Genomic DNA, 27,360 nt, shown 5'->3' with positions numbered 1-27,360 from the left:
ATCTGCTCATAAACCTTAAAGGATGAAGGCCTGCTAACTGCACATAACATGGTGAATAACATGGGTAATACTGTCCAACCACCTTTAAAAAACAGGAAAAGCAGAGAACATTTAGAGTGGCGAGCTTAGCTCTTTTGCTGTTCCAAATTTGTCTTCCCGGCAGCTCTCCCACCACCCCACCCTGCCCCAGTGGGGTTTGAAATATATGGTTTACCCTTGTAAACATGTGATTTGAATCCCATGGGAGGAAAAGGCCACTTGAGAGGGGTGATCTGGACTGGGAAAAGATTAATCCCTCCCTCCGTCCCTCCCTCGCTGCTTTCCTACTCTAAAATCCCTCCTCCCAAAGTGGTTTTGCTTAAAAAACAATGCCAGGGCACTGTTCTATACGTTACCATGGAATATGCAGTTAGCTCCGTGGTGGTGAGGGGCAAGAGCCTTACTCAGGAATTCTCTACTTTGCAGTTTCTGGGACCAAGCCCTGCTTTCAAATTAAGCCCTGATTTCTCCCCAAGGATATTTCAGCTGAAGCATCATCAGGAAATTCAGTCCCCTGGGATAGCACTTACAGCCCTTTGCTGCAGCATGATACTTAAGTTTCAGCCTCATCACCCCTTCCCAGATGTCTGCCATGCATTTATTTTAAAAAGCCGAATTTCTCATTTCTTTTTTGCAGGCATGATCACAGCAGTGGGGCTGTCCAACTTGCAGTTTGTTGACATGAACTCCTCCCGCAACCTTTTTGTTCTGGGCTTTGCAATGTTTTTTGGGCTCACCCTTCCAAACTACTTAGATTCACATCCAAATGCTATCAACACAGGTACTGAAAAATCACTGAGGCCTTTCCCTAACCAGAGAGATATGAAACTTCTGCTGGATTCTTGCTGTAACAATGAGGGCTCTATCACTGGGCAGAGGCAGCTGCCCTAGGAAGATGCTGGGGGGTGGGGAATGGCAGTGGTAGCTTCCTTAGAGTTTTTTCTTAATCCAGTTAATAACAATTGTTTTAAGATCCTTTACCAATTGTAATTCAACCTATGTTGTATATGTCATCATTTGCCTGTGTCCAACTGTTTGACTGCAGAACAGACTGCCTTGGGAGGTGGTGGGCTTTCCTTTACTAGAGATGTTTAAGCTGATGTTGGACGGCCATCTGTCAGGGATGCTGTGGTAACAGATCTTGTCTTGAGCAGGGGGTTGTGCTTGATATCCTCCGAGGTTCCTTTGAACTCTGATTTGAACTGCTGTACATGTGATCAGGGTTTCCAGGCACACGGAGAGCCTACATGCATGTAGCAGGCTTCCCTTTACAGACTCCTCCCCCCCGGGGAACATGTGGTGGTGGTGTGGACGCAGCTTGCTTTCCTCAACCTGATTGCAAAGAGAGGAATGCCCAAATAGGGCTTACCTTAAGACTCCTCAAGTCAAGTGTCTCTGACACCTTCCTTTCCAGGAATGGAATTTAGTATTAGAAAATGGGATTCAGAACTTCATGGAAGAGCTGAAATTAATTTGGGGAGCAAAATTACATACAAAAATATGCATATCAAATTTGCAGCTGGAAATGTTTATCTCTAAATTAAAACTTAATGTTATATTTGCATGCTCTCAATTGCTTGTAGGCATTGCTGAAGTGGACCAGATATTAAAAGTGCTGTTAACCACAGAAATGTTTGTTGGAGGCAGCATTGCATTCATATTGGACAACACTGTTCCAGGTACAGCGATATCATTACCTTACACTATTTTGGAGCTGCTTATATTTCATTATCTTGAGTGCACAGAATCATAGGAATCCAAAATGGATCCAGAACAACCTAATCCACATGCCTGCACTGCATGGAACCCAGAGAAAAACTACTTAGATGTAGAACAGGAGCCAGCAACATAGTCATTTGCATTTTTCTGCTGCCCAATTGACATCAGTGTTTCCATCATACTAGATAGTGGCTCATACCCACTATTAAATGTAAATTTACCAAAGAGACTGGCTCATATATTGAGAACATATGGAATTAGAGAAATACAGGTACAGTATTTATAGCCATCCCATCATCAGTTTCTCTTTTCCCAGACACCAGTAGGAGGCAGATGACTCCCCAAAACGTTAACCTTCCAGTATCCTGAGGGGTTTTGCAAAGACTTCGCTGCATTAAACAGTACCTCAAAGAAACTTTGGCTAGTCTGAGGAAAGCAGTGAGAAGTGTGTAGAGGTACTTGCAATATCTAGTCTCATTTTGGTCTGGTTTGATGACCATGGAGGGAGAATAAGCCACTGGGGCTTATTTCCCTCCCCCCCACCCCTGAATGTATGCCAGTTATGTGCTGGGGGATTTGCATAATTACCCTCAGCAGTGCAACTTGTCATGTCGTGCAAAGCTGGACAGGGTGGCTTGTTGCCATGGGTAACAAGGCACCCACAATCCTACATCAGCCCATGGGTTCTTGGTCACTTGTTACTTATGGCAATAAGCCACCCTGGTCGGGTTTGCACAACACAACAAATGGTGCTGCCAAGGGTATTTATGCAAATCCCCACAGCACACAATTGGCATGTGCAGGGGGTGGGAAATAAACCGCTGCGGCTTATGTCCCCCTCCATGATGGTGCAAACTTGGGTCTTTCTCTTAAAACACTTATTGGTGAAAATCGGGAATCTTTTATCTTTTGATAAGCAAAGCCTTGTGACTCCTTAAAGACTAGCGCGTTTATGATGGGATAAATATTTGTAGTTCAGGATGCACTTCATCAGATGGTCCATGAAAGCTCATGCCACAGTAAATTTGTTAGCTTTCATGTGCCCCAAGACTCATTTTTGCTACAACAACAAACTAACACGGCTACCTTCTGGAAAACTCTGGTCACACACCGATCACTTACTGAATTTGTAGCAATACTCTCCTGTTGGGCAGTACATAGTTGTGTGAATGGTCCATATTGTAGGCTTTGAGAAGAAATTGTATATTTTCTGTCATGATTTTAATTAACCATTTACAAAATTTAAGTATCTAATTGATCAATTTATGGGATTAGCTGTAGAGGCCTCAATTCCTTTTGCTACTGACCATCTCAGCATAGCCAAGATTACCATGGCTACCACAGATAAAAGGTGCTGTTTTCATTTCAGCTTTTAGGTTGCTTAATCTCATGTCCTAACTCTGCCCTTTGTAGTAAATTAATGACAAACATTTTTATTAAGAGATAGTATGGTACATCTAATTTTTAATCATCTGTACTATTCCCAGGGACTCAAGAGGAACGTGGTCTAGTACAGTGGAAGGCTGGAGCACATGCTAACAGTGACACATCTGAAAAGCTGAAGAGTTACGATTTTCCATTTGGGATGGGTATGGTTAGAAGGATTCAGTGGTTAAAATATGTGCCAGTGTGCCCAGTTTTCATGGGTTTTAACTCCAGAACAAAGAAAGATCCCAGTACATCAGAACAGATACCAAACGCAACAGATATCACAGTCATATGCACAAAGGTTTGAAGAGACTCCCATAACACATCATGGAAGGTTGAACAACCACCTTTGGTTGAAAGAGACTGCATGAAGTTTCAGTCATGTCCCAGGGGAAATACCTCAAGTAAAGCAGGATCAGTAACAGAATTACATGGGAGGCTCGGTGTGAAAGCTTATTTTTCACATTTTTCTCCATTAAAGTAAAGTACTTAAAGGTACACACAGAGCCCTTCTGCAAACTGAGCTATGTCAAGCTATACTTATTTACAGACACTATTTTCCACATTTTGAATTTTGTACCTATGGTATGGGCTTAGAAGAAAAAGGTGTACTAGGGCTATGATTTAATGTTGGAAGACAATTTACAAGGCTATGTGTATTCTCTAATAAATGTTTTAAAATCCCAGTCAAAATTATGCAGTCAAGTCTAGTTGCCTTACATTTGCTTTGATTTTACGTAGTTTTGTGATTCACATTTAAGTTATTTGGACCTTTACCAGTAACAGACAGAGGGGTAGTCTTTGGCTACATGTCCAAGCTTTTCTTCACCAATACGATTGGATCTCTTTTTTAAAAAAAAATCAAGCTGAAATTCCTCAGGGCATCAACTTCTGTTTCTGATACACATGTATATAAAGTGCTGCAAACACTCACAAGTGCTATACAGTTATGCTGCTCATAAATGCAAGCTAACCAAGACCCCAGCCCTAAATCACATTGCCATAAAAACTTAACTGAGCAATTAAACAGTTAGAGAAGTATTTTCCTGGATGCCCCAGTAAAAAGATTCTAACTCACTGCAGAGTATGTTTTGCTCCTTGATAATACAGCTGTACATCTTAATAGTCTTGCAATTCTGAGGCTCATAGTTAAAACACAACAGGTTCACTGATAATTGATGTTTCAGATTTTCCCCATTAAGTAGCTTTTTGTTCTTCACAAATTAAGCTGCATCCTATAGTATAATGAAATGGAAACTTACTATGCAAGGGGTTTGTAGCTAATGAATGGGATCAACTGTAGTTGGATGATGAAAGAGCATGTCGAGACATAATACTACAATCTGTAGCTCCTGAGAGAAGGGGCCAAGTTTTGATAAACCAGCTACTCTGCCTTTATTTTTTGTTGGCATCTTTAAACAGCTTTCAAAAAATTAAAGTGAGTGGTGCTCATCAGTACAAGGTGTATATTGCAAGCACTACCACTTGCAGAATGGGACTTCCACATCCTCTCTCCTCCCCACTACAGCCCTGACGTCCTCTGGAGGGTCCCCTGATGTTGGATCCAAACCAAGATATAAGTGAATATAATGAAGTTAAATGACTACTAATTGTAACCCAGAACTTCAAAAATAACCAATGTAACTAATCTTTTACAGCAAAAAATCCTGTTATCCTCTATCTAGTTATGACTTATATAAGTTTCACTGGCATGTAACTGGGCATAAGGCTGCAACCACTTTCAGTAATTAAGAAGTAAAGACAAGACAGTTTTACAGAAACTGGCTCCAAGTTGTTGGCATTTAAGTGTAATGACAAATTAAGATTATGGTTAAAAAAGGGCAAAATTAACTTAAGCCCACTTCCACTTCTCCAATAGTTTGCTTCAGTTTATAGTAGTAACACTCATTACATCAAGCCCATCACCCTTTCCCCATAAAAGCATGTCACAAGTTCTGAAAAAAATGAACAATCAGGAGATCATCAAGAAGTCATTTCTACTATTATTTATTTTTTTAAATATTTTTGAAAAAATATAATTTTTTACAATATTTTCAACTTAAACACTATTCACACTGAACACGTATGGCAGCTTAAGCTACCCAAATATGAAGTTTAAGAAGCCAAAACTGTTCTAGTTGTATTAAAAAAAAGTTGTGCTGTAGACTATTGTGTAGTGATGATTAAACAAAGCAAGGGAAAAGCACCACTCAAATCACTAATGCTAAAGTTTTACAGGTAAACCCAACTCTTAAGGTTGTGGAATTTTACACAGGCAGTGCCATGTTTCTGGATTCCTGGAAGAAATTGTGATGTACAACCTCACATCACCTTAAATATAAATTCAGAAGTGGGACAAACATTCCAACATGATAACTTGTTGTAAATACAATCTCATCTGCCAGTCTCTTTTTTCTCCATCAGATTCGTAGCCAAGATAAAAGACTCTATACAGGTCTGTAAAAATGATTCAGATATAGTACATAATTCACACTTTTCTCAAAAAAGAAGAGCATGAAGTAGTTTTTGCTTGATAATGGGAAGAGTTAGTAGCAGTACTGAAATTCAGCTAATCTGCATAATCAGATAAACCTTGCTTTTATTTTCAAGTTAAGGCATTATCAGGTGCATATCAACACCAACTCTTACGTTTTAGTTAAAACAGACCACTCTTTGTCAAAGTCTGAATCCTTCTAAAAATAGAATTCCAAGAGTTTCTCAGAAACTTGGTACTTTTCTCAACTTGACTGGTGCTTCCTACCTCACTGTTTCCTTCACAAAAAGCCTGGGTCCAATTGTGTTCTTTCCATTTCATTAACCTCTGACAGCAATTGACTTAATAACAGTCTCAGCACTTTTATTAAGCATGCAAGACTAACAAAACTTTGGCAATGCGTAAGTGTAACACAGTGACAAGAAGAGAGCGCGTTTTAACAATTAAATCTTCTAATACTGGCTTCACAGTGTGGAAATTGTGCTACATCCACCAAAAGAGGGCCCAGTCTACTCATATATTTAGTACTTCACCCCAGGAACAAACTCCTTTGCGTTTGGATTCAGATTACTCTTGACCTGGAAGATAGACAGATAGATATTAGACTTATGGAGCAAGGGATGTCTTTTACATATTTGCATAAGGTTTAAACAGCAAGCTGTAGTCAGGGAGCATTCTAGAAAAGACAGTCTTACCACAGAAACATAGAAGGCTGACTTATAGGTCAGACTATATGACCACATAACCCAGTCATGTGTGTTCTGACTGGCAGTGGCTCAGGCATTCTTTCCCATCATTGTTACTTCATCTTTTAGCTAGAGATACCACTGAGTGACAGTTGCTGTCCTAAGCACCAAATGTTTAACCTGTGGTACCATTTGTAGTACCAAAACCATAATAAAGCCCCACTACACAGGGTATTTTACAAGGACACAATTCCCTGGCTCTTCACTGTAAGGTTTCAAGGATCCTTGGATACTCAGTCCCCCCGCCCCCCTTCATGAAGATTTATTAAGAGCATGGGTCTCTTGTGTCATCTAGAAGTGTATTTAGCAAGTTCCGCCCTTAGAAACAATATTCTGATGTGTCTGGTACTAGTCTGTTTGTTTGTATCCAAAAGCCATGCCTACAATACACAACCCTGCCATAGTAAGAGCGGGAGAGCTTAACTTACAGGCAAAGGCACATATCATACATCATTAGGCAGCAGTTTAATATGGAATACCCTAGATGTTTTATCCTCTGTTCCCAGTTCTGAATGTGACAGTGAATCCTTAAGCAAACACAGTAAAAGCATTAATTTTACAATTTAAATTTTGTTTCACTGTTACTTTTTAGTGCTCGTTTTAGCAGAACACATCATGCCTCATTCTTGTTCATTTTTGCACATGAAGTTTCATTATGACATAGTTAGTAGTTAAGAGTCACACAGGTTCTCCCTTCACAGACCCACAGTTTTTTTTTTGTTAACATTGTTGCTGCTAACAACAGTAACCTGTGGGTTTTGCAGCTACAGAACTGGATAACTGCTGCAGAAGTCTGACAAAAAATGCTTATGTGCAGACTATGTACTGGCAAAGTAATTCCCTGAACTGCATGCCAGTTCATTAGATGAGAGAACTTCAAGTGTGTTGTATTAAGTAAAGACTCCTATGAGCTCTTCTTCCTTCCAATCAGCATCCTCTGAAGGCAGGTAGTTCTCCTGTGCTTTTGCACTGAGGGCAATTGAATCATTCCAACATATCCAGGGTAGCGACAACAGAATTACCTGCCTTCAAAGGGGGCTGATTTGCAGGAAGCATAGCCAAGGCAGAAACTCACAGATGCAGCTGGTGACCTCCTTGTGTGCGCAGGGAAGAAAGTTCAAAGCATCATGGAAGCTCCAAAAAGAAAAGGCCCAGTACCTCACAGTCTATGTGCACTAAACCCGGCATTACAATGTACACGATTTAAGAAAACATGTTTCAGTGAGTTGCACAATAGTTTCCCACTAATTAATAGATTGAATTTATAAACTACTGACATTTCTCAAAGGCATGTAGAGCTAAATAAGTAAGCTTTTAATTAGCGCCAAAACACTTGCAATGCTATCCTAAATTTACTTACTCAGATGTAAGCCCCACTGAGTTCAATTGAATTTACTCAATATTAATTATGTACGTTCAGTTGAAGTGATTAAAAATGTGCCTGAGTCTTATCAAGAACATTTTTTAAATACTTACAAAACCAAGGATGGCAGATGCCTTCTTAGAAGAGGCACACCTCCCTCAACATGGTGACTGCATTGTCTAAAAGCAATGTTTTTCAGAACTATTGCTTCATTCATAAGCAAATTCATGTAGATATAATTGATCAATCCTGACAAACGATTAAACAGGTTTCTTTAATCAGATGACAGCCTACTCTAATAAGAATGATGACTCTGGGGAAATGTGTGAGTGTGACATATGAGTTAAAAAAAAATATTCAGCAAATGTCGATCTGGGAGATCCGGGTTCTAGTTCCTACTTGGCCATGGAAGCTCACTGGGTGACTCTGGGCCAGTCACAGACCCAGCCCAACCTACCTCACAGGGTTGTTGTTGTGAGGATAAAATGAAGAGGAGGAGGAGAATGTAAGCTACCTTGGGTTCCTTGCAAGAGGAAAAAAGGTGGAGTATAATTGCAATAAAATAAATAATAATAAATAAATATACATCAAAGTCATCATGAAGGAGGTCAGGCTGCAAGTTTCAGTGCTTTGAAACAGCCTTGGAAAGCATGGGAAAATGTAAATGTTTGGGGTTTTTTTTAATTCAGAAAATCATACTGCCTAAATCAGGGGTGCAGAACCATAAGCCCTTGGGCTATATCTGGATTTCCTGTGGTCTCAAATCCCACCCTCCAGGGCTCTCCAGATGGCCATGCCTCCTTCCCCTGGACCGACCCCCTTCCCCCCAACCACCAATCTTCTGGAGGTTTCCCAGCTTTTGTGCAGTTTTCCCCCCATTCTGAAAGGCTGAAATGCCTCTCCTAAGGCTTCACTACTGGGAATAAGAGCTTTGAAGCTAAAATAAGATGGGGTTTTTGTATTTTTGGCCCTGCCCCCTTTACTTTCAATGCCACCCACCACAGGAATGTGGCCCCTGAAAGCTTTTCCGAATTCAGCTCTTGGGTTGAAAGAGGTTCTGCCCCGCTGGCCTAAGCTATCAGATATTTGAGAAATATGATATTAGGACTTGTGTGCTTCTGCCAGACTTGATCACACGACAAGTGTTAGTAAAACACGAAGGCTGCCTCCTGCTTCAATCACCATAGACATCCAATGGCAACGCCACTGACTACAAGAGCCAAAATCAGAGCAGCCCCAGAAGTCTGCAGGAACATGCTCCCTTTCCTAACCACCTAGCCCTGATCTCTATCCGCAAGACTCATCACACTCCCAAATACTTCCATACTCTCCTTTTTACTTGTTCCAATGCACATGTACACACCAAAGAGGGATCCTTGCAGGTTGGACTACGTGAGAACAGGGAGGAGGAGAGAAACAGAGTAAGACTGACAAGGAGGTTCTATTATGGATACGCAGTGACCTGATTGGTACCAGGAACTATGTGAGGGAGGCCTGCTTGGTTAGCTCCTCTATGAAATGCCTAGGAAGGTACACTGGCAACCTTTGAAGAAAGGTTTTTGGTGAAAATAAGTTCAACTTTTAAAACCAGGCACTTACCACCAGATCTTCCAGTGATGAACTATCACTGATGACAAGATCGTTAAACTGGTCCTGAATTTGATCCATTGTTTGCGGGAGATCTCTGGCTGGAATAAACCATTCATGTTCTTCTTCCTCTTCCAGCATTTCTTGGAAGCAACGTTCTATAAATTCTTCTTCCCACAACTCCTCCTCAATCTGCCATTGGTACAAGGGAAAGAAATGCTATAACCGCCACCATCCGTAGTTACACAGTGCCCACCACCTACTTCTCAGTATTTTCATCTTGGAAAATGTGATATTTCTTGCAATGCAGATGCAAGAGCCTCATAACAAACTCTTTCCCATAAGTAATCATAATTTTATTATTCTAGTTTAGTGCACATTTATGACATTTATATGCTGCCCGACAATACAAGTCTTCTGGGTACCTTATGATCATCTGATGATTTAGTTGCATAGTTATTTCCTTTGGCTCCCATCCCACATGAGCTTACAACAAATCCTGTGTAAAGTGGTGCAGGCTAACTTTGAACACATCTATCAAGAGCATCAAAGTCTACAGGAAAAAAGATTCAAATCCAGAAAAAAGTCCTAGAAACTATGAGAACACACCACACTTATTTCCTAACAGGGGGCAGTATCTGATGCTCCCTGAGCACCAGTGGGACCACTGGGAGTGCCACGGGAAGCCAGAAGGTCCCAAGGCAACCAGAAATGAGCCATAATGCTAGTTTCCAAAACATGGCAGGTCAGCTAAGCTCACAGAAGGGAGCTCTGCTGATCTGTCCCCTTCCAGAAATGAGTGTTTCAGCTTGTTTCCAGGGTTGCTTTAGGAAGCGCTAGCAGTGGGTCTCTGCTGGTGTGATGGAATGAGCAGAGGTGCAACAGTGTCATTGGATACTGCCCATACAGTTTGTTTTAAATGGACTTTTCGTTATTCTTCTGCTTCTTGTTAAGACAAGGGTGCAAATGCAGACTATTCTCACCAGGGTATTGCCCAGCAGCCCCTTGAAATACTTCCAACGTTATGTGGCTATACTAATTTATAGAATCACAGAATCAGAATAGTAGGGTTGGAAGGGGCCTACAAGGCTATCGAGTCCAACCCCCTGCTCAATGCAGGAATCCAAGTCAGAGCATCCCTGACAGATGGCTGTCCAGCCTCGTCTGGAACACCTCCAGTGTGGGAGAGCCCACCACCTCCCTAGGTCATTGGTTCCATTGTCGTATTGCTCTGACACTCAGGAAGTTTTTCCTGTTGTTCAGCTGGAATCTGGCTTCCTGTAACTTGAGCCCATTCTTCCATGTCCTGCACTCTGGGATGATCGAGAAGAGATCCTGGCCTTCCTCTTGGTGACAACCTTTCAAGTACTTGAAGAGCGCTATCATATCTTCCCTCAGTCTTCTCTTCTCAAGGCTCAACATGCCCAGTTCTTTCAGTCTCTCTTCATAGGGCTTTGTTTCCAGTCCCCTGATCATCTTTGTTGCACTCCTCTGAACACTCTCGTTTGTCTGCATCCTTCTTAAAGTGTGGTGCCCAGAACTGGACACAGTACTCCAGATGAGGCCTAACCAGTGATGAGTAGAAGGGAACTAGTACTTCCCAGGATTTGGAAGCTATGCTTCTATTAATGCAGCCCGAAAGAGCATTTGCCTTTTTTGCAGCCACATCACATTGTTGGCTCATATTCATCTTGTGATCGACAACAATTCCAAGATCCTTCTCGCTTGTAGTGTTGTTGAGCCACGTATCCCCCATCTTGTAACTGTGCATTTGGTTTCTTTTTCCTAGGTGCAGAACCTGGCATTTATCCCTATTAAATGTCATTCTGTTGTTTTCTGCCCAGCGCTCCAGTCTATCCAGATCACTTTGAATTTTGTTTCTGTCTTCCAAGGTATTAGCTATCCCGCCCAATTTTGTGTCATCTGCAAATCTGATCAGCATTCCCTGCACCTCCTCCTCCAAGTCATTAATAAAAATGTTGAAGAGCACTGGGCCCAGGACTGAGCCCTGTGGTACCCCGCTCGTTACCTCTCCCCAGTTTGAGAAGGTCCCATTGATAAGCACTCTTTGAGTCCGATTCTGTAGCCAACTGTGGATCCACCGGATCGTTGTTTCATCTAGCCCACTTTGAGCTAGTTTGCTCATCAGGATATCATGGGGCACTTTGTCGAAAGCTTTGCTGAAGTCGAGGTATATTATGTCTACAGCATTCCCACGGTCCACAAGGGAGGTTACTTGATCAAAAAATGAGATCAGATTTGTCTGGCAGGACTTGTTTTTGACAAATCCATGTTGGCTTTGAGTAATCACTGCATGGTTTTCAAGGTGCTTCCAGATGGATTGCTTTATCATCTGCTCCAGAAATTTGTGTATTTCTGTAGCATTCCACTTTGAATGATAGTGAAATATCCAATTCAAGCAGAGAGTAGATTTACAACCAAAGTAGCTAACTGTGTTTAGGAGTTAGGGGACCTTTAGAAGTCTATAAAGGGAACATAGCTGCAAGAGAATACAAATAGCAAGCCTTGCAAGTGGGCTAGATTTACAGAAAGCAGGCAGGATTCCTTCCAATATTTCTAATAAAATATGATAATAAAAGGTTCCTTCGTTAGAGATGTGGGGGGATCTCTACATTTCTTCCTTAAAGTTATCTCCCAACCCACCTGTCTGTTGAACTCCTCTTCGTTTTCCATCCACATGTACTCAGCAAATGGATTATCATCTTCATGAGAGTGACCATTCATGATCACATCTTCATTGATAATACTTGGACTAGTACTCCGGCGACTTGGGTCTTTCATGGTTGTGCCTTTGAGCTTAAGCCTGAAAGAAAAGTCACAGTAGTTAAGAAATATAGGAAGCTACCTTATACTGATCAAGACTATTGGTCCATCTAATCCAGTATTGTCGACACTGACTGACAGTGGCCCTCCAGGTTTTCAGGCAGGAGTCTATCCTAGACCCACCTGGCAATGCCAGGAATTGAATCTGGAACCTTCTACATGCAAAGCAAGTGCTCTACCACTGAGATATGCCCCTCCCCCCAACTTTCAGCTGAATTTATGACGATATTTACCCACTTAACTTCACTGAAACTTCCTCTCTAGTATGCGTGTTTAAGAGTACAGCTTTAGATTAACTTCTCTCTTCACTATATAAACACCTCTGAAAGCTATTTCTATACAGTTCCCATGTTAAATTGCAATGTGAGATTCTTGTTGTGGAGAAAAGGAGGAAGAGAAAAGTGGGGAGGGTGGGCACAAGTTCAGGGATTCATCCAGTGCCTGTAATGCTGGAAAAGACAAATTGAGTTTGGGGACTGCTCCTGCACAGCAACATTCCTTTTCTCAAGCAGTGACATGGTTCCAGTATATGCAGGCAGGTATCAAGCGGGAGGCCCTACCCAGACATTAAGCAAGTAGCAGGCGAAGGCAACGCTTACAAATTTACAAAAAGTCAACAGGGAAAGGCATTGAATGCGGGGAATGAGCAGGGGAGAAGCAATTCTCAGAAGGGCTAAACTTTATTGAAGCCCGATGCGATTCAGAAAACAAAATTTCCTTTCTTGGGGCAACTGGCAACCTGCAAGAGTTAATTCCTTAGGTCTCTCGGTGGAAAACAACATTTCCTTTCTCAGGGGCTATCAGCAACATGCAAGGATAAACTCCTTAGTTCTCTTATTACTGAATCAGTAATGAGAGCGCTAAGGAGTTTGCTCTTTCAAGTTGCCGATTGCCCCCAAGAAAGGAAATTTTATTTTCAGAAATGCATGAGGCTTCAATAAACACTGGCACTTCTGAGAACAGTTTCTTCCCTGCTCATTTGCTGAAAAAAGATCATCATACTAATTTCAGCACACCCAAAGAGCTGTGCACATGATATGCCAGTGCTGTTCACTAATCTATTTCAACAGAGTTTAACTTCCAGTGAGGGAACCACTTAGGTTTAGTGTCTGTAAAAGCATTTAAATTGTTTGAGCCACATTCTTTTTCACTAAATAATGGTTCTACCGGCAGTGGGTCTATGGACAACTTCTTTTGTTCTATCATATTTAACAATGGAGTGCGACTGTACCACATGTGCCAAGTTTGAACAGTAAAGGGCAGGCAGAGGGGAATTCAGTGTGGTTACCCCCCCTACCCTCTGGAACAGTATGGGATATGGTACTGGGGGAAGGGGAAACCAGCAAAGATCTCCTCCCCTTCTTCCAGTGGGAGCCTCTGTTGGATCTTGGTCCTTTTCACGAATGGAAGAAACCCTTCCGTTCATGGTAGCAACACACTGGATCTAGACCATAAAGAATATGGAAAATCACGTTTAAAGTCTTGTTGGAGGCATCCACATAATGTCCGGTCACCCCAATAAGAAAAACCCACTTGCTAAAGTGATGAACTCTGCATTTAAAAATAAGCCTATATTTAAGAGGTAATGTTACTTAAGTCCTAAGTATTATAAACTTGGAAATGCTTGTTAGATTTTCCTTATAAGAAGCAAGGTCAGGATTCAACATTTACCCTGCAATATTTAGAATCAAAACAATATTGTTTTGATTGTACACAACAAAACTCTGCAATATTATATATAAGCTGACAAGTACTAAAGAACAGAATCCTGACAAAGCCTCTCAGAGACCATGAGCACAAATGCCACTTTTATTGTAATTTGCAATTTATTTTTATTGTGTTAAAAATGTGTATTTACAATAATTCCCATATATGTGAATTATCCAAACACCCCCCTTTGTAATGATGTAGCATTCTGTTCTTGACAAAGACTCACAGAAAATATGGTGTCAAAACAAAAGGCTAAAAAAATTAAAGTTAATTCAAAAGCAGATATTGCAAATTATTCAAGACTCTGATCAAAACATCTATGATAATCACATTCAAACAAATGTTTGCTTTCATAGAATCTGTATGCTTTAAAAATAGATTTAGATTGGGAATCTTGACTGCTAATCACCTTAGAAATTTCATCATGTTCCTCTCTCCATTTGCAACAATCAAAGGGAGCTGTGTTTAAGTACAGACTTCCCTCTGGCAGCTCTATGTATCTTCCTACTGGATCCTGCTATATAGTAGTTCATAGGATCCTGATGTCAAGTGAGATTGTGACCTCACAAACCTCACCTGTGAGCAATGATGTAAAATGTGAGCAAATACAAAATACTTGCATAGCTTTGCTCTAAAAGAACAGGTTTTCCATCTACCTTGCAATATTATATAACATTGGTTTTAGTGTACAACTTAGTTTGTGGATAAGACAGAGTGTTCAAATGCAAAAGAGGAGAAGGTTCCGGTATCTTTAACCCTTATTGTATTTTTATTCTGTTCTTACTTGGAACAGCTTAGAACAGCTTACGTATGGCTCCCAGAAAATGCTGAGGGCCTGATCTGCTCTTCTTTTAATACAAAGAGGAACTTTCAGTAGATGCAGCTTTTCCTCACACCTGCCCAAAGATTTTCTTGTTCATACTGGAACTTGTTTTCATTCGTATCTGGATATTCTATATCACTGGGTTTTCAAACTAGGTTCCAAAGAACCCTAATGCTCCTCAAAACCTTATCAAGGGGGTTCCTTAATGAGAAGACCAGTGGTGTTCAACAAGCTTCACTGAAAAACAAGCTTATCCATCATTCATCAATGTTCTCCTACAATGCACAGATGCAGAAGAATGCTGGATGTGTTCTATGGCACACCCTCACTTAATGTAGGAAAACAGACACACCCCGTGTGCTCTGCATGAACTTCATGAGCACACAGGTTTATGCCCAGAAACTTCCACAATGTGTTGGGGTTCTATAGCAGACATGGAGGAGATCCTCAGGTGGTGCAAAAACTGTTCCCTGAAGGTAGAAACTATGAAAAACACTGCCCTAGATAAACATGCCAAATTAGATGCCTCTTCAACAGCTAAATATTCTGTATAGAATGGGAGAGAATTAGTAAATGACTACTGTACATTTATTTTTAGGCCCAAATGAATACTACTGAACCGTTTTGCAAGCCTGGATGGCGGACATACCATATCTATTCCCATTAGAAAGCATATATATAGACCCAGCAGACAGTAAAAAAAGGCATTGGTCAGAAACAATGAAAGACAGAGCTCTAAGAGACTGTCTGCAAACTCAGACAAACCAAGGGATGGATGGATTGTTGCCTCCTGCCTTTCCTCCCAGTTACTTCTCACTTTCTAACTACAGGTATATATGAAGGCATGAAATATGCCTGAACCTGCCCTGCTCTCTTTCCCATCACTAAATTGTGGTATAGTTTGCATTAATTTAATTGTACCCTTCTGGATTCTTGTTCTGCTCTCAAGAACAAAGAACAGATATTATTTAGCCAGAAAAAACCAATCAAATGTACAAATTCTGCCTCAAACACTAGTCAGTGCTAAAACTTCAGAGATGGTACCTAACACAACACAAAATATTCTTGCCTTTGTCCATTTATTCCAGCTCAGGCACACGCTAAAGATAATTTTAGGACTTTTTATCAATAGTTTTATTAAAGTTTTAAATATGCAAAATAGATCTGAATTTCTGCTCAGGAAAAACAGCGCATTCTACATGGCACAGCCAGATAACAAACACATCATATGAGTGTTATATGGCAGATCTTATGAGTTAGCAAGAGGTGCTCTTTGCTGAATTAAACCTTAAAGAGTTCTCTTAAAAACAAGATGGGAGTGGCAGTATCCATGTTATAAAATGTCTTAACAGCAACAGTGTCACCTCAGTTTTGCAAACACTGGCATGTTACATGACTTTAGAATTATCCATAGTAAAGAATCAGGAGAAACCAAATACATTGCACAGTAGGAATTACTATTAGCATCAATTCATTTATCTATACCGGAAACGACTCTGAAACAGAACCCACCACATACAGCATTCTAAAGATGGAGGGGGAGTAAAATTAAAAAGACTGGCCAACGACCTCATATTATGTCTGTACTTTTCCAGCTGCACTGGCTGCCAGTCCATTTCCAGGCCCGATTCAAAGTGCTGGTATTAACAGTCAAAGCCCTAAATGGCTTGGGGCCAGGTTATCTGAAGGATCGCCTCCTCCCACATGTGCCTGCCTGGACCTTCTGTGAGCCCCTGCCAAAGGAAGTGAGGTGGGTGGGTACTAGGAGGGCCTTTTCTGCTGTGGCACCCGGCTGTGGAATGAACTCCCTGGTGAGGTTCGCCTGGCACCTACACTGTATTCCTTCCGGCGCCAGGTGAAGAGCTTTTTATATTCCCAGGCATTTTAGCTTTCTAGACTTTTAGCTTTGCTGTTTTAAATCTGTATTTCAAATCTCTGCACTGCTGCTAGGTTTTACTCTGGTTTTATTCTAGTTGTATTGCTTTATTGTGGTCTTAATGTTTTTATATTTTATATTGTTTTACTATGTGCTTTTTGGTTTTAATCTGTGAACCGCCCAGAGAACTTCAGCTATTGGGCAGCATAGAAATGAAATAAATAAATAAACAAATAAACACACACACACACACACAATGCAAGTGATCCCTTATGAGGGTAACCCGTGAATCAGCACTTTGTTTTTGGCAGAAATAGATTTCTCTAATTTTCAGAGTCTCAACTTTTGCTACCGAGGTATCATAATTTCAGAAACTTCAAACAATTCTGATATGGCATCATGATTAACTGTCAGTGTTGTAACATGGGATAGCCGTAATTCAAATTTCACCTCAGTCATGAATTCACCAGGTAGCCAAAGCTTAGCTGCCCATATGCAATATAAGGATAATATTACTAACCCAGGGGTCCGCAACCCCTGGGCTGCGGACTGGTACCGGTCCATGGCTTGTCAGCAACCGGGCTGCAGGGGTGTGCAAAACCCCCTTACCTTGGGTCAGTGGGGGATCCGCGGGGGGGATCCATTCCCCCCCCCGGAATCCTCACTGGCCCCTGCTGGCTCCGCCCCGCGGCAAGTCTGCGGAGCTGCCAGCCGGCTCTGGCTGCTGGCGGACTTCCGGCCGCTGGGACGCAAATGGCGTCCGCTATGCGGATGCCATTTGTGTCCCTGTTCTACAAGTAATAGGCTACGTAAATCTTTACATAGCCAATTACTGCAAAGAATAGGGACGCCATTTGCATCCCAGCAGCCAGAAGTCTGCCAGCGGGAACCCCCCCCCCCCTCGGTCCATGGAAAAATTGGACTGGTTCCTGGCGCCACAAAAGTTGGGGACTGCTGTACTAGCCTACCTGACAAGGCTGATGCAAGGACTACTAACATAATGTATGTGAAGTGATCTGAACTCTCTCAAGTGCTAAATAGTATAACACTTGTGAGAAGCAACTTGGAAACTTAGGGAAAGCTATTAATCACACTTTGTAGGTCAGTACTTGATATTCACTTGATCTTAAAATGCTGTAAAGATTTATATAGTCTTTCAATGACCAAGAGATGAACCATAAAAGCTTTCAACCACACTTGGGTCTAGTTGTCACTGGGCTGGATCCAGCTTGTTTTGCACTGGGAGGATTTCCTGAGTGGGGTTTTGCTCAGAATGCTCCCACCAGTGGAAGAGGGGAAAGTGATCTTTGTTGATTCTCCCTCCCTCTGCAGCCCGCAGTGCCAACTCCCCCACTGCTCTGGAGAGTCCCCCAATCCTCCAGATATTTTCAGGGGGTATAGGGGGGGACAGGGAATCAAAAGAGGTCCTCTCCACTATTGTGCCAACAGAAATGGTCCTGGATTGGAACCCTCTTGTCTACAGAAGGAAAACGCTGGATCCAAACCACTAAAAATATAGTTGCATCAATCCAGTAAGAGATTCATATGTAGAAGTAGCCTTCTGCTTCTTTAGCCAATACAGAAGTGTATCCAGATGTGCATCCCTAACCCTACTGTGATGCTCAACCTAGCCCCACTAAACTGGTTGGATGAGTCTCCTGATACAGATGGGGATACAGATCTTTATCTGGAAATGTCAGTTAAGCCCGACTAACTGCTTGCAACTACCACTGGAGTTAGATTATTGGTTGCATGTAGTATTTATTCAACTAATCTACTGCTATTCAATCTCAAAGATGCTAATAATCAATTTCTGTTCTTTACATCACTAAGTTAAGAGGCAGACTGGCAAAGGAGAAAATATTCAGACATATTTTGAGTTTAAAGGGTTATATCTTGGGTGCCTTTTCCCCAAACTGCAAAGCACTATTTTCAATCATTAAAAGCAGCCACCCACAATCATAAGAAGGAAAGTTCATCCCTTAACCAACAGTGGCAGCATGAAAAAGCCTCAAATTGCTGCTCAAAATTGGAAGTTTATTGTAGCATGCAGTACGCTGTGTTTTCATTTAAAAATCTTCTTCTGGGGCAATAAAATCCTACGCTAACTTGCTCTACTGTCTGAATAAATAATTCTGCTGTAACACGTTTTCAGTGAACAGTGACCAGGTAGACATCTCCAGCAACAAGACATGAAAACAGTCGTTCTCGCCACACTTTGCTGCTTATTCCAACTTGTTTTCAAAGGCACGTTACCTCTGCATGTGGAAGTTCCTTTTAGCAACCACGGTCAATAGACATGGATAGATAAATCTATTCTTGTGTTACACTAGGAGTCAAGACACAGAGGTTCAAATCCCCACTCATCCATGCAGCTCATTGCATGACCTCAGGCCAATCACCAGAGCCCTATTGAGATGTGCCAATTCTTTGTTCAGTAAACACAAGAGGAAGGGAAGTGTACTAGTCTCACACCCCGCTGGCACCCTATACATGTGGAGGGCAACTTTCTGAAGGGGAGAGCCTCTTTTATCCACAAGGCTCTCCATGAGATTTTGAACACTGGAAAATTGGCATTTAAAATTGTGTGGACAGCCTCCATGGAGAAGAGGCTTTCCCCTTCACAGAGTCACCCTCCACATGTCTACAGGATGACAGAGATGGGCAGGACTAGTACTGCCCTCCTCCTCAAGTGTGAATAGGGCTCATCTTCCACGTTCATCCATGCTGGGGTGTTGCGAGGATAAAAATGGGGAGGGTAACCATGTCTGCTGCCCTGCGTTCCTTAGAGGAAAGGCAGGACATTAACAAATAACAGTAAACCCAAGCAAGCATGTTTCCAGTGGGCTTCCCAACCAGACAGTGACCAAACCAAGGCCTCCTTGGCTTTAGCAAGATAGCTACATCATGTGCCCTCAGCGCAAGCCCTGTTAAGGCAAAGTTAATCGCGCGTTGTGTCTGAAGAAGTACCTTCTTCCACCTCTCCTGAATTTACTGCCAATCAATTCCACTGGGTGAACTCAAGCCCTAGTGTAAATATGCCTCTCTCCACACCATGCATAGCTCTATAGACCTCCATCGAGTTCCCACCACCCTTGGTTGCCTTTTTGTCTGTACAAAACCAACAAAACCCAAAGACTTCAGCCTTTCCTCGCAGGGAAGGGGCTCGAGCCGCTCGCCAGGCAGGAACAGGCAAGGCAAGCCAAGGCAGAGACGCCCGTCTCAGCAGGTCTGGGCCTGGCCAGAGGCTACAGGGGGCGGGGCTCCCCACTCCTTCACTCAGGCCCCGCCCCGCCGGCGCCCCCGCCAAGCTCCACCCACACGTCCTCTTTGTTCGCCTCTACGGCGCACCGAGGCCCCGCCCCACCGAGAGATGGGGAGGGGCGGAATGGACATGGAAAAGAAACGGCGCTGTCCCAGCATGCACCACGCCCCTAATGGCCAGGCAGCGCGCTTCCCTGGGCACCCGGACGGGAGGCCGAAGAAAGAAGAGGGCCGCGCGAGAGCCCGCGCCCCAGCAGAAGGTGCCGCCGCGGGGCTCGTCGAGCCAGCCAGCCGCCAGGCCCTTCGCCTTCCCCCCAGGCACCTGGGAGCGGCCCATCGCCTTCCCCCCAGGCAGCCCCGGGTGCGTGTGAGGGGAGAAGAAATAAATGGCTGCGCCTCAGAAGTACTCGGCCCCGCCCCTTCCTCGCTTCTTTCCGCCGGGGCGCACCTCGTGTAGAAGCGGGGCAGACACAGAGGCTCCAAGCTGGCCGTCGCTCCTCGCCCTTCTTTATTTGGGTCCCCTCCTCCTTTCCTGCTCCTTTGCCACCCCCTTCCTTCGGAAACACAACAGCCACCCTACGCCGGATATGAAATCACTTCCGTCGGCTTCGTGTTCCTCCGTGTGTCTCTATGGTCGCTGCGCGAGTCCTTATCCTTATTTTTTTACTTCCGGCCAAAAATGGAACCGATTTTCCGTTCTAATGCAAAAGCTACAGCTGGCAGTGACTATAGAGGTGCCGTAGGGTAGAACGGCACTCCATACCGGGGTCGGTGAGAAATCAGAGCCAAGGGTAGCCTTCTATTTAAACCGGGGTAGCGCGATTCTGAGGGGTTTTTTTTAACCCTGTGTGTTCGCCGTTCTTCCCAGAAAGGGGGGTGGGGAGGGAGACTCCAGGTTTAAATGGCTAAATAAATATTTATCGCGAAGTTTGATTCTGCCTTTAGGGCTTAATCGAAACAAGCGATTTCTCTCCCACTACAAAACCGAAAGAAACTTGCCCTGCATCTTGGAAAAACCACCTGGATTTGACCAGCCCCGTGCGATACGGACAACCTTGAACCGAATTTGCACGGGTCATGGTAGATGTGCAGATGCCCCTTATAGATGGGGCAAAACATCATCAAATTGTGATTGTGGGGCTGAAAAACAAACTATCCAACATATAGTGTTGTTGTTGTTCAGTCGTGTCCGACTCTTCGTGACCCCATGGACCATAGCACGCCAGGCCTTCCTGTCCTGCGCTCTCTCCCGGAGCGTGCTCAAGTTCATATTCATTGCATCCGTGATGCTATCTAGCCATCTCATCCTCTGCCGTCCCCTTCTCCTTTTGCCTTCAGTCTTTCCCAGCATCAGGGTCTTTTCCAGGGAGTTTTCTCTTCGCATTAGGTGGCCAAAATATTGGAGCTTCAGCTTCATTATCTGTCCTTCCAATGAGCACTCAGGGTTGATTTCCTTTAGGATGGACTGATTTGACCTCCTTGCAGTCCAGGGCACTCGTAAGAGTCTTCTCCAGCACCACAGTTCGAAAGCATCAATTCTTCGGCGCTCAGCCTTCCTTATAGTCCAGCTCTCACAGCCATACATTACTACTGGGAAAACCATAGCTTTGATTAGACGGACCTTTGTCGGCAAGGTGATGTCTCTGCTTCTTACTATGCTCTCTAGGTTTGCCATAGCTTTCCTCCCAAGGAGCAAGCGTCTTTTAATTTCATGGCTACAGTCACCGTCTGCGGTGATCTTGGAGCCCAAGAAAGTAAAATCTGTCACTGCTTCCATTTCTTCCCCTTCTATATGCCAGGAAGTGATGGGGCCAGATGCCATGATCTTCGTTTTTTTAACGTTGAGTTTCAAACCAGCTTTTGCACTCTCCTCTTTCACCCTCAACAAGAGGCTCTTGAGATCCTCTTCGCTTTCTGCCATTAGGGTGGTATCGTCTGCATATCGGAGGTTGTTGATAATTCTCCCAGCAATCTTAATTCCGACCTCTGATTCATCCAACCCGGCATTTCTCATGATGTACTCTGCATATAAGTTAAATAAGCAGGGTGACAATATGCAGCCTTGTCGTACTCCTTTCCCAATTTTGAACCAATCGGTTGTTCCATGTCTGGTTCTTACTGTTGCTTCTTGACCCTCGTACAGGTTTCTCAGGAGACAGGTAAGATGGTCTGGTACTCCCATCACTTTAAGAATTTGCCACAGTTTGTTGTGATCCACACAATCAAAGGCTTTAGCGTAGTCAATGAAGCAGAAATAGACGTTTTTCTGGAATTCTCTTGCTTTCTCCATGATGCAGCGAATGTTGGCGATTTGATCTCTAGTTCCTCTGCCTCTTCTAAACCCAGCTTGTACTTCCGGTAGTTCTCGGTTCGCATACTGCTGAAGCCTAGCTTGTAGGATTTTGAGCATCACCTTGCTGGCATGTGAAATGAGCACAATTGTGCGGTAGTTTGAACACTCTTTGGCGTTGCCCTTCTTTGGAATTGGAATGTAAACTGACCGTTTCCAGTCTTGTGGCCACTGTTGAGTGTTCCAAATTTGTTGGCATATTGAATGCAGCACTTTAACAGCATCATCTTTTAGGATTTTAAATAGCTCGGCTGGAATACTGTCATCTCCGCTAGCTTTGTTGTTAGTAATGCTTCCTAAGGCCCACTTGACTTCACTCTCTAGGATGTCCGGCTCAAGTTCAGTGACCGCACTATCATGGCTATCAGGGACATTCAGATCATTCCTGTATAGTTCTTCTGTGTATTCTTGCCACCTCTTCTTAATCTCATCTGCTTCTGTTAGGTCCCTGCCTTCTTTGTCCTTTATCATGCCCGTCTTTGCACAAAACGTTCCCTTGAGATCTCCGATTTTCTTGAAGAGATCTCTAGTCTTTCCCATTCTGTTGTTTTCCTCGATTTCTTTGCATTGTTCATTTAAGAAGGCCTTCTTGTCTCTCCTTGCTATTCTCTGGAACTCTGCATTCAGTTGGGTATTTCTTCCCCTTTCTCCCTTGCTTTTCGCTTCCCTTCTTTCGTGAGCTACTTGTAAAGCCTCATCAGACAGCCACTTTGCTTTCTTGCATTTCTTTTTCTTTGGGATGGATTGAGTTGCTGCCTCCTGAACAATGTTACGGACCTCCGTCCATAGTTCCTCAGGCACTCTGTCTATCAGGTCTAATCCCTGAAATCTATTCCTCACCTCCACTGTATATTCATCAGGGATATGATTGAGGTCATACCTGAACGGTTTAGTGGTTTTCCCGACGTTCTTCAATTTAAGCCGAAATTTTGCAAGAAGCAGCTCATGATCTGAGCCACAGTCAGCTCCAGGTCTTGTTTTTACTGACTGTATGGAGCTTCTCCATCTTTGGCTGCAAAGGACATAATCAATCTGATTTCGATATTGACCATCTGGTGATGTCCATGTGTAGAGTCGCCTCTTGTGCTGTTGGAAAAGAGTGTTTGCTATGATCAGCATGTTCTCTTGGCAAAACTCTATTAGCTTTTGTCCTGCTTCATTTTGTACACCAAGGCCATGCCTGCCTGTTATCCCGGTGATTTCTTGACTTCCTACTTTAGCATTCCAATCCCCTATGATGAAGAGGACATCTTTTTTTGGTGTTAGTTCTAGAAGGTGTTGTAGGTCTTCATAGAACCGATCAACCTCAGCTTCTTCGGCCTCAGTGGTTGGGTCATAGACTTGAATTACTGTGATGTTGAATGGTTTGCCTTGGATTCGTACTGAGATCATTCTATCATTTTTAAGATTGTACCCCAATACTGCTTTTCCCACCCTTTTGTTGACTATGAGTGCTACTCCATTTCTTCTAAGGGATTCTTGCCCACAATAGTAGATATGATAGTCACCTGAATTAAATTCGCCCATGCCTGTCCATTTTAGTTCGCTGATTCCCAAGATGTCGATGTTCAATCTTGCCATCTCATGTTTGACCACCTCCAGCTTACCTTGATTCATTGATCTGACATTCCAGGTTCCTAAACAATATTGTTCTTTACAGCATCGGATTTTCTTTTCACCACCAGACGCATCCACAGCTGAGTGTCCTTTCGGCTTTGGCCCAGCCGCTTCACTCTTTCTGGTGCTACTTGGAAATACCCTCTGCTCTTCCCCAGTAGCATATTGGACACCTTCCGACCTGAGGGGCTCATCTTCCGGCGTCATATCTTTTAGCCTTGTGATACGTTCCATGGGCTTTTCTTGGCAAGAATACTGGAGTGGGTTGCCATTTCCTTCTCCAGTGGACCACATTTTGTCAGAACTCTCTGCCATGACCTGTCCGTCTTGGGTGGCCCTGCACGGCATAGCTTATGGCTTCACTGAGTTACGCAAGCCCCTTCGCCACAACAAGGCAGTGATCCATGAAGGGGATCTGTCAACATATAGTGACAGAGTGTCAAAACCGAGCCTACAATGGAGACTTTGCTGATTTCCTGGCCGTGACAACTGAAGTAAAAAACTGTATCTGTAACCTAGACATATGTTTGTAATATTCCTGTCTATATTTTATATTTTACATTTCATATTTATTATGCTCTGTTTTTATTGTAATGCGATGTAAATGTGCCATATGATAATAAATACAAAACCGAGTTCTGTGGCACCTTACATCGCAATGCTAGGCATGTTTAGGATTGCACCTTTAAAGCACAATCTATGCGTAGTTAGAAAAAAGTCCTCTGTAGCTGGCTGGTGAATGCTGGGAGTTGTAGGACTTTTTACTTTCTAGACATGCATAGTCTTGCACCCTCAAAGACTAACATCTATTGTGGGGCTGAAGGGATAATTACAAAACATACCACACAGTAAATCTGCCAGTGGCTAAGGTGTACTTTTCCAATATAGGTAGTAAATGATGAGCAAAAGCAAGGAAGATTGCTAGTTACTACTGGTGCAAATGGTCACTCCACTTCTCCGTTAATGTTTCAGAAATGTTAGGAACATTTCATACGCTTTCAGTCCCACTGTTCAAAACTCTCCCCCACCCACACTCATGTGCCCCCCAAAGCAGGGAGGTACAACATATAACGTAGCTCTGGGAACAAGTTTTGTCGAAAGGTACCTTAAATATCACGGTAAAGTCTAAATGAAAGGGGGCAGCTGTTCACCACTGGATACCCTGCTTCAGTGATTCACCAGGGACAGGAGTTAGCATCTCCCTCAAAACGGTACGGGACAGGCTTTGGTAGATATCTATCCCCCACCCACCGATGCAGTATACTGGAAAAGCCATCTGGTGGTGTGGCACACTCAGCGACTAAGCATGTATGTCTGCAGGCAGATAGGCCATAAGAGAAGCGGACTGGTTAGGAACTGAAGACAAAAGGCAAAGCAAAGCAGACAAACATAAGGTGCTGCCTTGCATAATTATTGATCCGTTATCTCAGGCAGGGCCTTTCTCAATCTTGCCATCTGGCAATCCTGCAGTTTTATTTAAAACATTTCTTGGCCACTTCAGGGCACAGCCCTCCCAAGGCAAATTACAGCAGTAAAACACAGAGTTGCCAAGGTCTGAACATGGGAACCTAGGTGTGTGCAGTGCTTTACCATCAATCTACAACCATTGCAAATCAGTCAGCATGACTAGTGTTTCTTCTCTGGGAAACTGGGTTTTAATGCTATGTCTCCTACATTAAGTGATTTCTCATAGTAACCCCACACTTCTCCACTCAAATAATGTATAGAACATCAGTAGCCATAATAGGAGGTTGGGGGAGAGAATCAACTGTTAATACATTTCAGCTGTGCAAATGACATGTAACTGTTACATTTTATTGAAAAGTTAACTGAACAGGTATAAGTTAAGAGGAAGAAATGGGCATCTATCTGGATGTAGATTTTGGCTCATCTTTGTATCACAGCTGTTTTCTGATCAAGACTCAAGTCACATCTCCACAATCTCTTGTAGGGTTGGCTGTGTGCTTGAATGAGTGAGAAAGTGACCAGAGGCCATGTTTCCAGCAGCTCACAAGAATGACATACCCCCACTTAGCAGTTCTGTGTCAACACGGAGAGAATGAGATCTTGATTGGTGAAACAGCAATGCAATTGCTATGGCTTCTAGTGTATGTACTGTAGTTCCTACATTTTTTAAAAAGTATGTTGCATAGGATACAGACAGTTTGCATCAGTGTGAGGCGAGGGGCCATCTTCAAAACATCACAGGAGCAGGTGCCAATCCAAGAGATGCTCACCAATGGGTAGTAGTATGGACCAAGAGGTTACCACAATGATGGAGAGCAGGCAAACTCTTCCTCACTTGGCTGAAGTTCCATGCACTTCCCTTTTCAGGCCTCTCCCTGCCTTCTCTAGCTCCTTCCTCCTATGCTTCAGTCCCTCTTCGCTATAACCAACACTTATGCTACCAATTCAGCTTTGGAAGACACCTACCAAATGGTGGGAATAGTATGGAAGCAAGTGTGGCACACAGATGGGCTCTATCCAGGCAGGCAAGTACTAGCTTAACTTCCCAGCTGTTCCCACCCTTAGCTAGTTCTTTCAGTACTCAACATACGCCTCCTTTCCGTATGTTGGAAAGTCGTCTTTCTGCACCTTCTGTCCCATCTTCCCTCAGCCTTCTTCTGCCTCTCCCCCACTCCTGAAATAGTTTCCTTTTCCTTGGCCACTGCTTCCTCCACTCATTATCCAGTCGATCAGCTTTCTTCATTCCTCCTTATTTCAGCCTCCACAACTGTGTCTACTGCATTCTGTGTGTCCTTAATCAAGTTCCTGTCCTATCTTTAGTCTTGGCAATAGCCAAATATCACCTAATTATGAAAATGCTAATTAATCTATTTTTCATAATACTCCCACTGCTGCTTTTCCTGCTTAAAATAATGTATAGAATGGTTCTTGCCATACAAGTAAGTTTTGAATTACGGAGTCAACTGTTGTCTACACAGATGTCAGCCGTGCAGATACCCAGGTCCCTTTTGCTGGTAATGCATCATGAGATACTTAACATCTGGTTTCCGTATTGTTTTTGCAGAGGGATCTGGACATGCCATGGAAATAAACAACTGGTTAGATGGTTTAAAAATTGAACCTACAGAGAAGAATCCAACTGATTAAGGTAGCACAATTTTTCAGAAGTGCATGCCCACAGCATTCTTAAAATACAGTGTGAAGAAAGATCCAAGGCTAGGATTTCAAGGCCCATTTGGGATATGCACTGGACTCCTTAGGTCCCAGCCTAAGTGTAGTAATGAGCTACTATGGCACATTCGTTTCAGACAAAGTTATCCTATGCTATAAATTATGGAAATTTCATGAAGGGGAAAGCTCACGTTGTGAAGCTTATGATGAACACTTCTATCAACTTCATGGTAGCAGGCAAGCAATGACTTAGCTAGAAAGCTGGGTTGACAACCAGTGCCACTCAGTGTGGTCATTCATCTGCTTTCCTTTATATAAAAGGTGACTTATAAACTGAGTCAACAGTAAAAAGGCTAAGAAAG

The 27,360-nt window shown here is 43.0% G+C and overlaps 2 protein-coding genes across 4 annotated transcripts in view; one reads left to right on the top strand and one right to left on the bottom strand.

Moving 5' to 3' along the window:
- The window catches only part of SLC23A1 (solute carrier family 23 member 1), a 62,762-nt gene extending 57,800 nt beyond the window's left edge, over positions 1-4,962 (top strand). For all 3 annotated transcript variants that reach the window (XM_084825910.1, XM_084825920.1, XM_084825930.1), the window contains 3 exons: positions 677-820; positions 1,623-1,718; positions 3,246-4,962. In XM_084825910.1, the coding sequence (XP_084682036.1) occupies positions 677-820; positions 1,623-1,718; positions 3,246-3,493 (488 nt within the window). In that variant the 3' untranslated portion in view covers positions 3,494-4,962. The remainder of the gene's footprint in view (positions 1-676; positions 821-1,622; positions 1,719-3,245) is intronic.
- A 215-nt stretch (positions 4,963-5,177) lies between these two features.
- PAIP2 (poly(A) binding protein interacting protein 2) lies at positions 5,178-20,471 on the bottom strand. The gene is made up of 4 exons (XM_084826206.1): positions 20,342-20,471; positions 12,041-12,200; positions 9,389-9,568; positions 5,178-6,258 (listed from the first exon to the last, which is right to left on the bottom strand). Exons 2-4 carry the CDS (start codon positions 12,176-12,178, stop codon positions 6,202-6,204), a joined length of 375 nt encoding a protein of 124 aa, XP_084682332.1. The 5' UTR covers positions 12,179-12,200; positions 20,342-20,471; the 3' UTR covers positions 5,178-6,201.
- Positions 20,472-27,360: the final 6,889 nt, after the last annotated feature.

Source organism: Heloderma suspectum, chromosome 1, assembly GCF_057233095.1.
Source record: "Heloderma suspectum isolate Gila_16-S chromosome 1, 16-S_ref, whole genome shotgun sequence".
NCBI lineage: Eukaryota > Metazoa > Chordata > Lepidosauria > Squamata > Helodermatidae > Heloderma > Heloderma suspectum.
Note: the sequence above shows the minus strand (reverse complement) of the source record. Positions and strands in the feature narration are given on the sequence as shown.

Bases quoted from the DNA above. Each gene is read 5' to 3' on its own strand.
- PAIP2 (XM_084826206.1), bottom strand. From the start codon at position 12,178: ATGAAAGACCCAAGTCGCCGGAGTACTAGTCCAAGTATTATCAATGAA. The intron at 9,569-12,040 runs GTGGGTTGGGAG...TACCAATGGCAG, and splicing joins AAGAGGAGTTCAACAGACAG to ATTGAGGAGGAGTTGTGGGA. The intron at 6,259-9,388 runs GTAAGTGCCTGG...TCTATCTTCCAG, and splicing joins CATCACTGGAAGATCTGGTG to GTCAAGAGTAATCTGAATCC.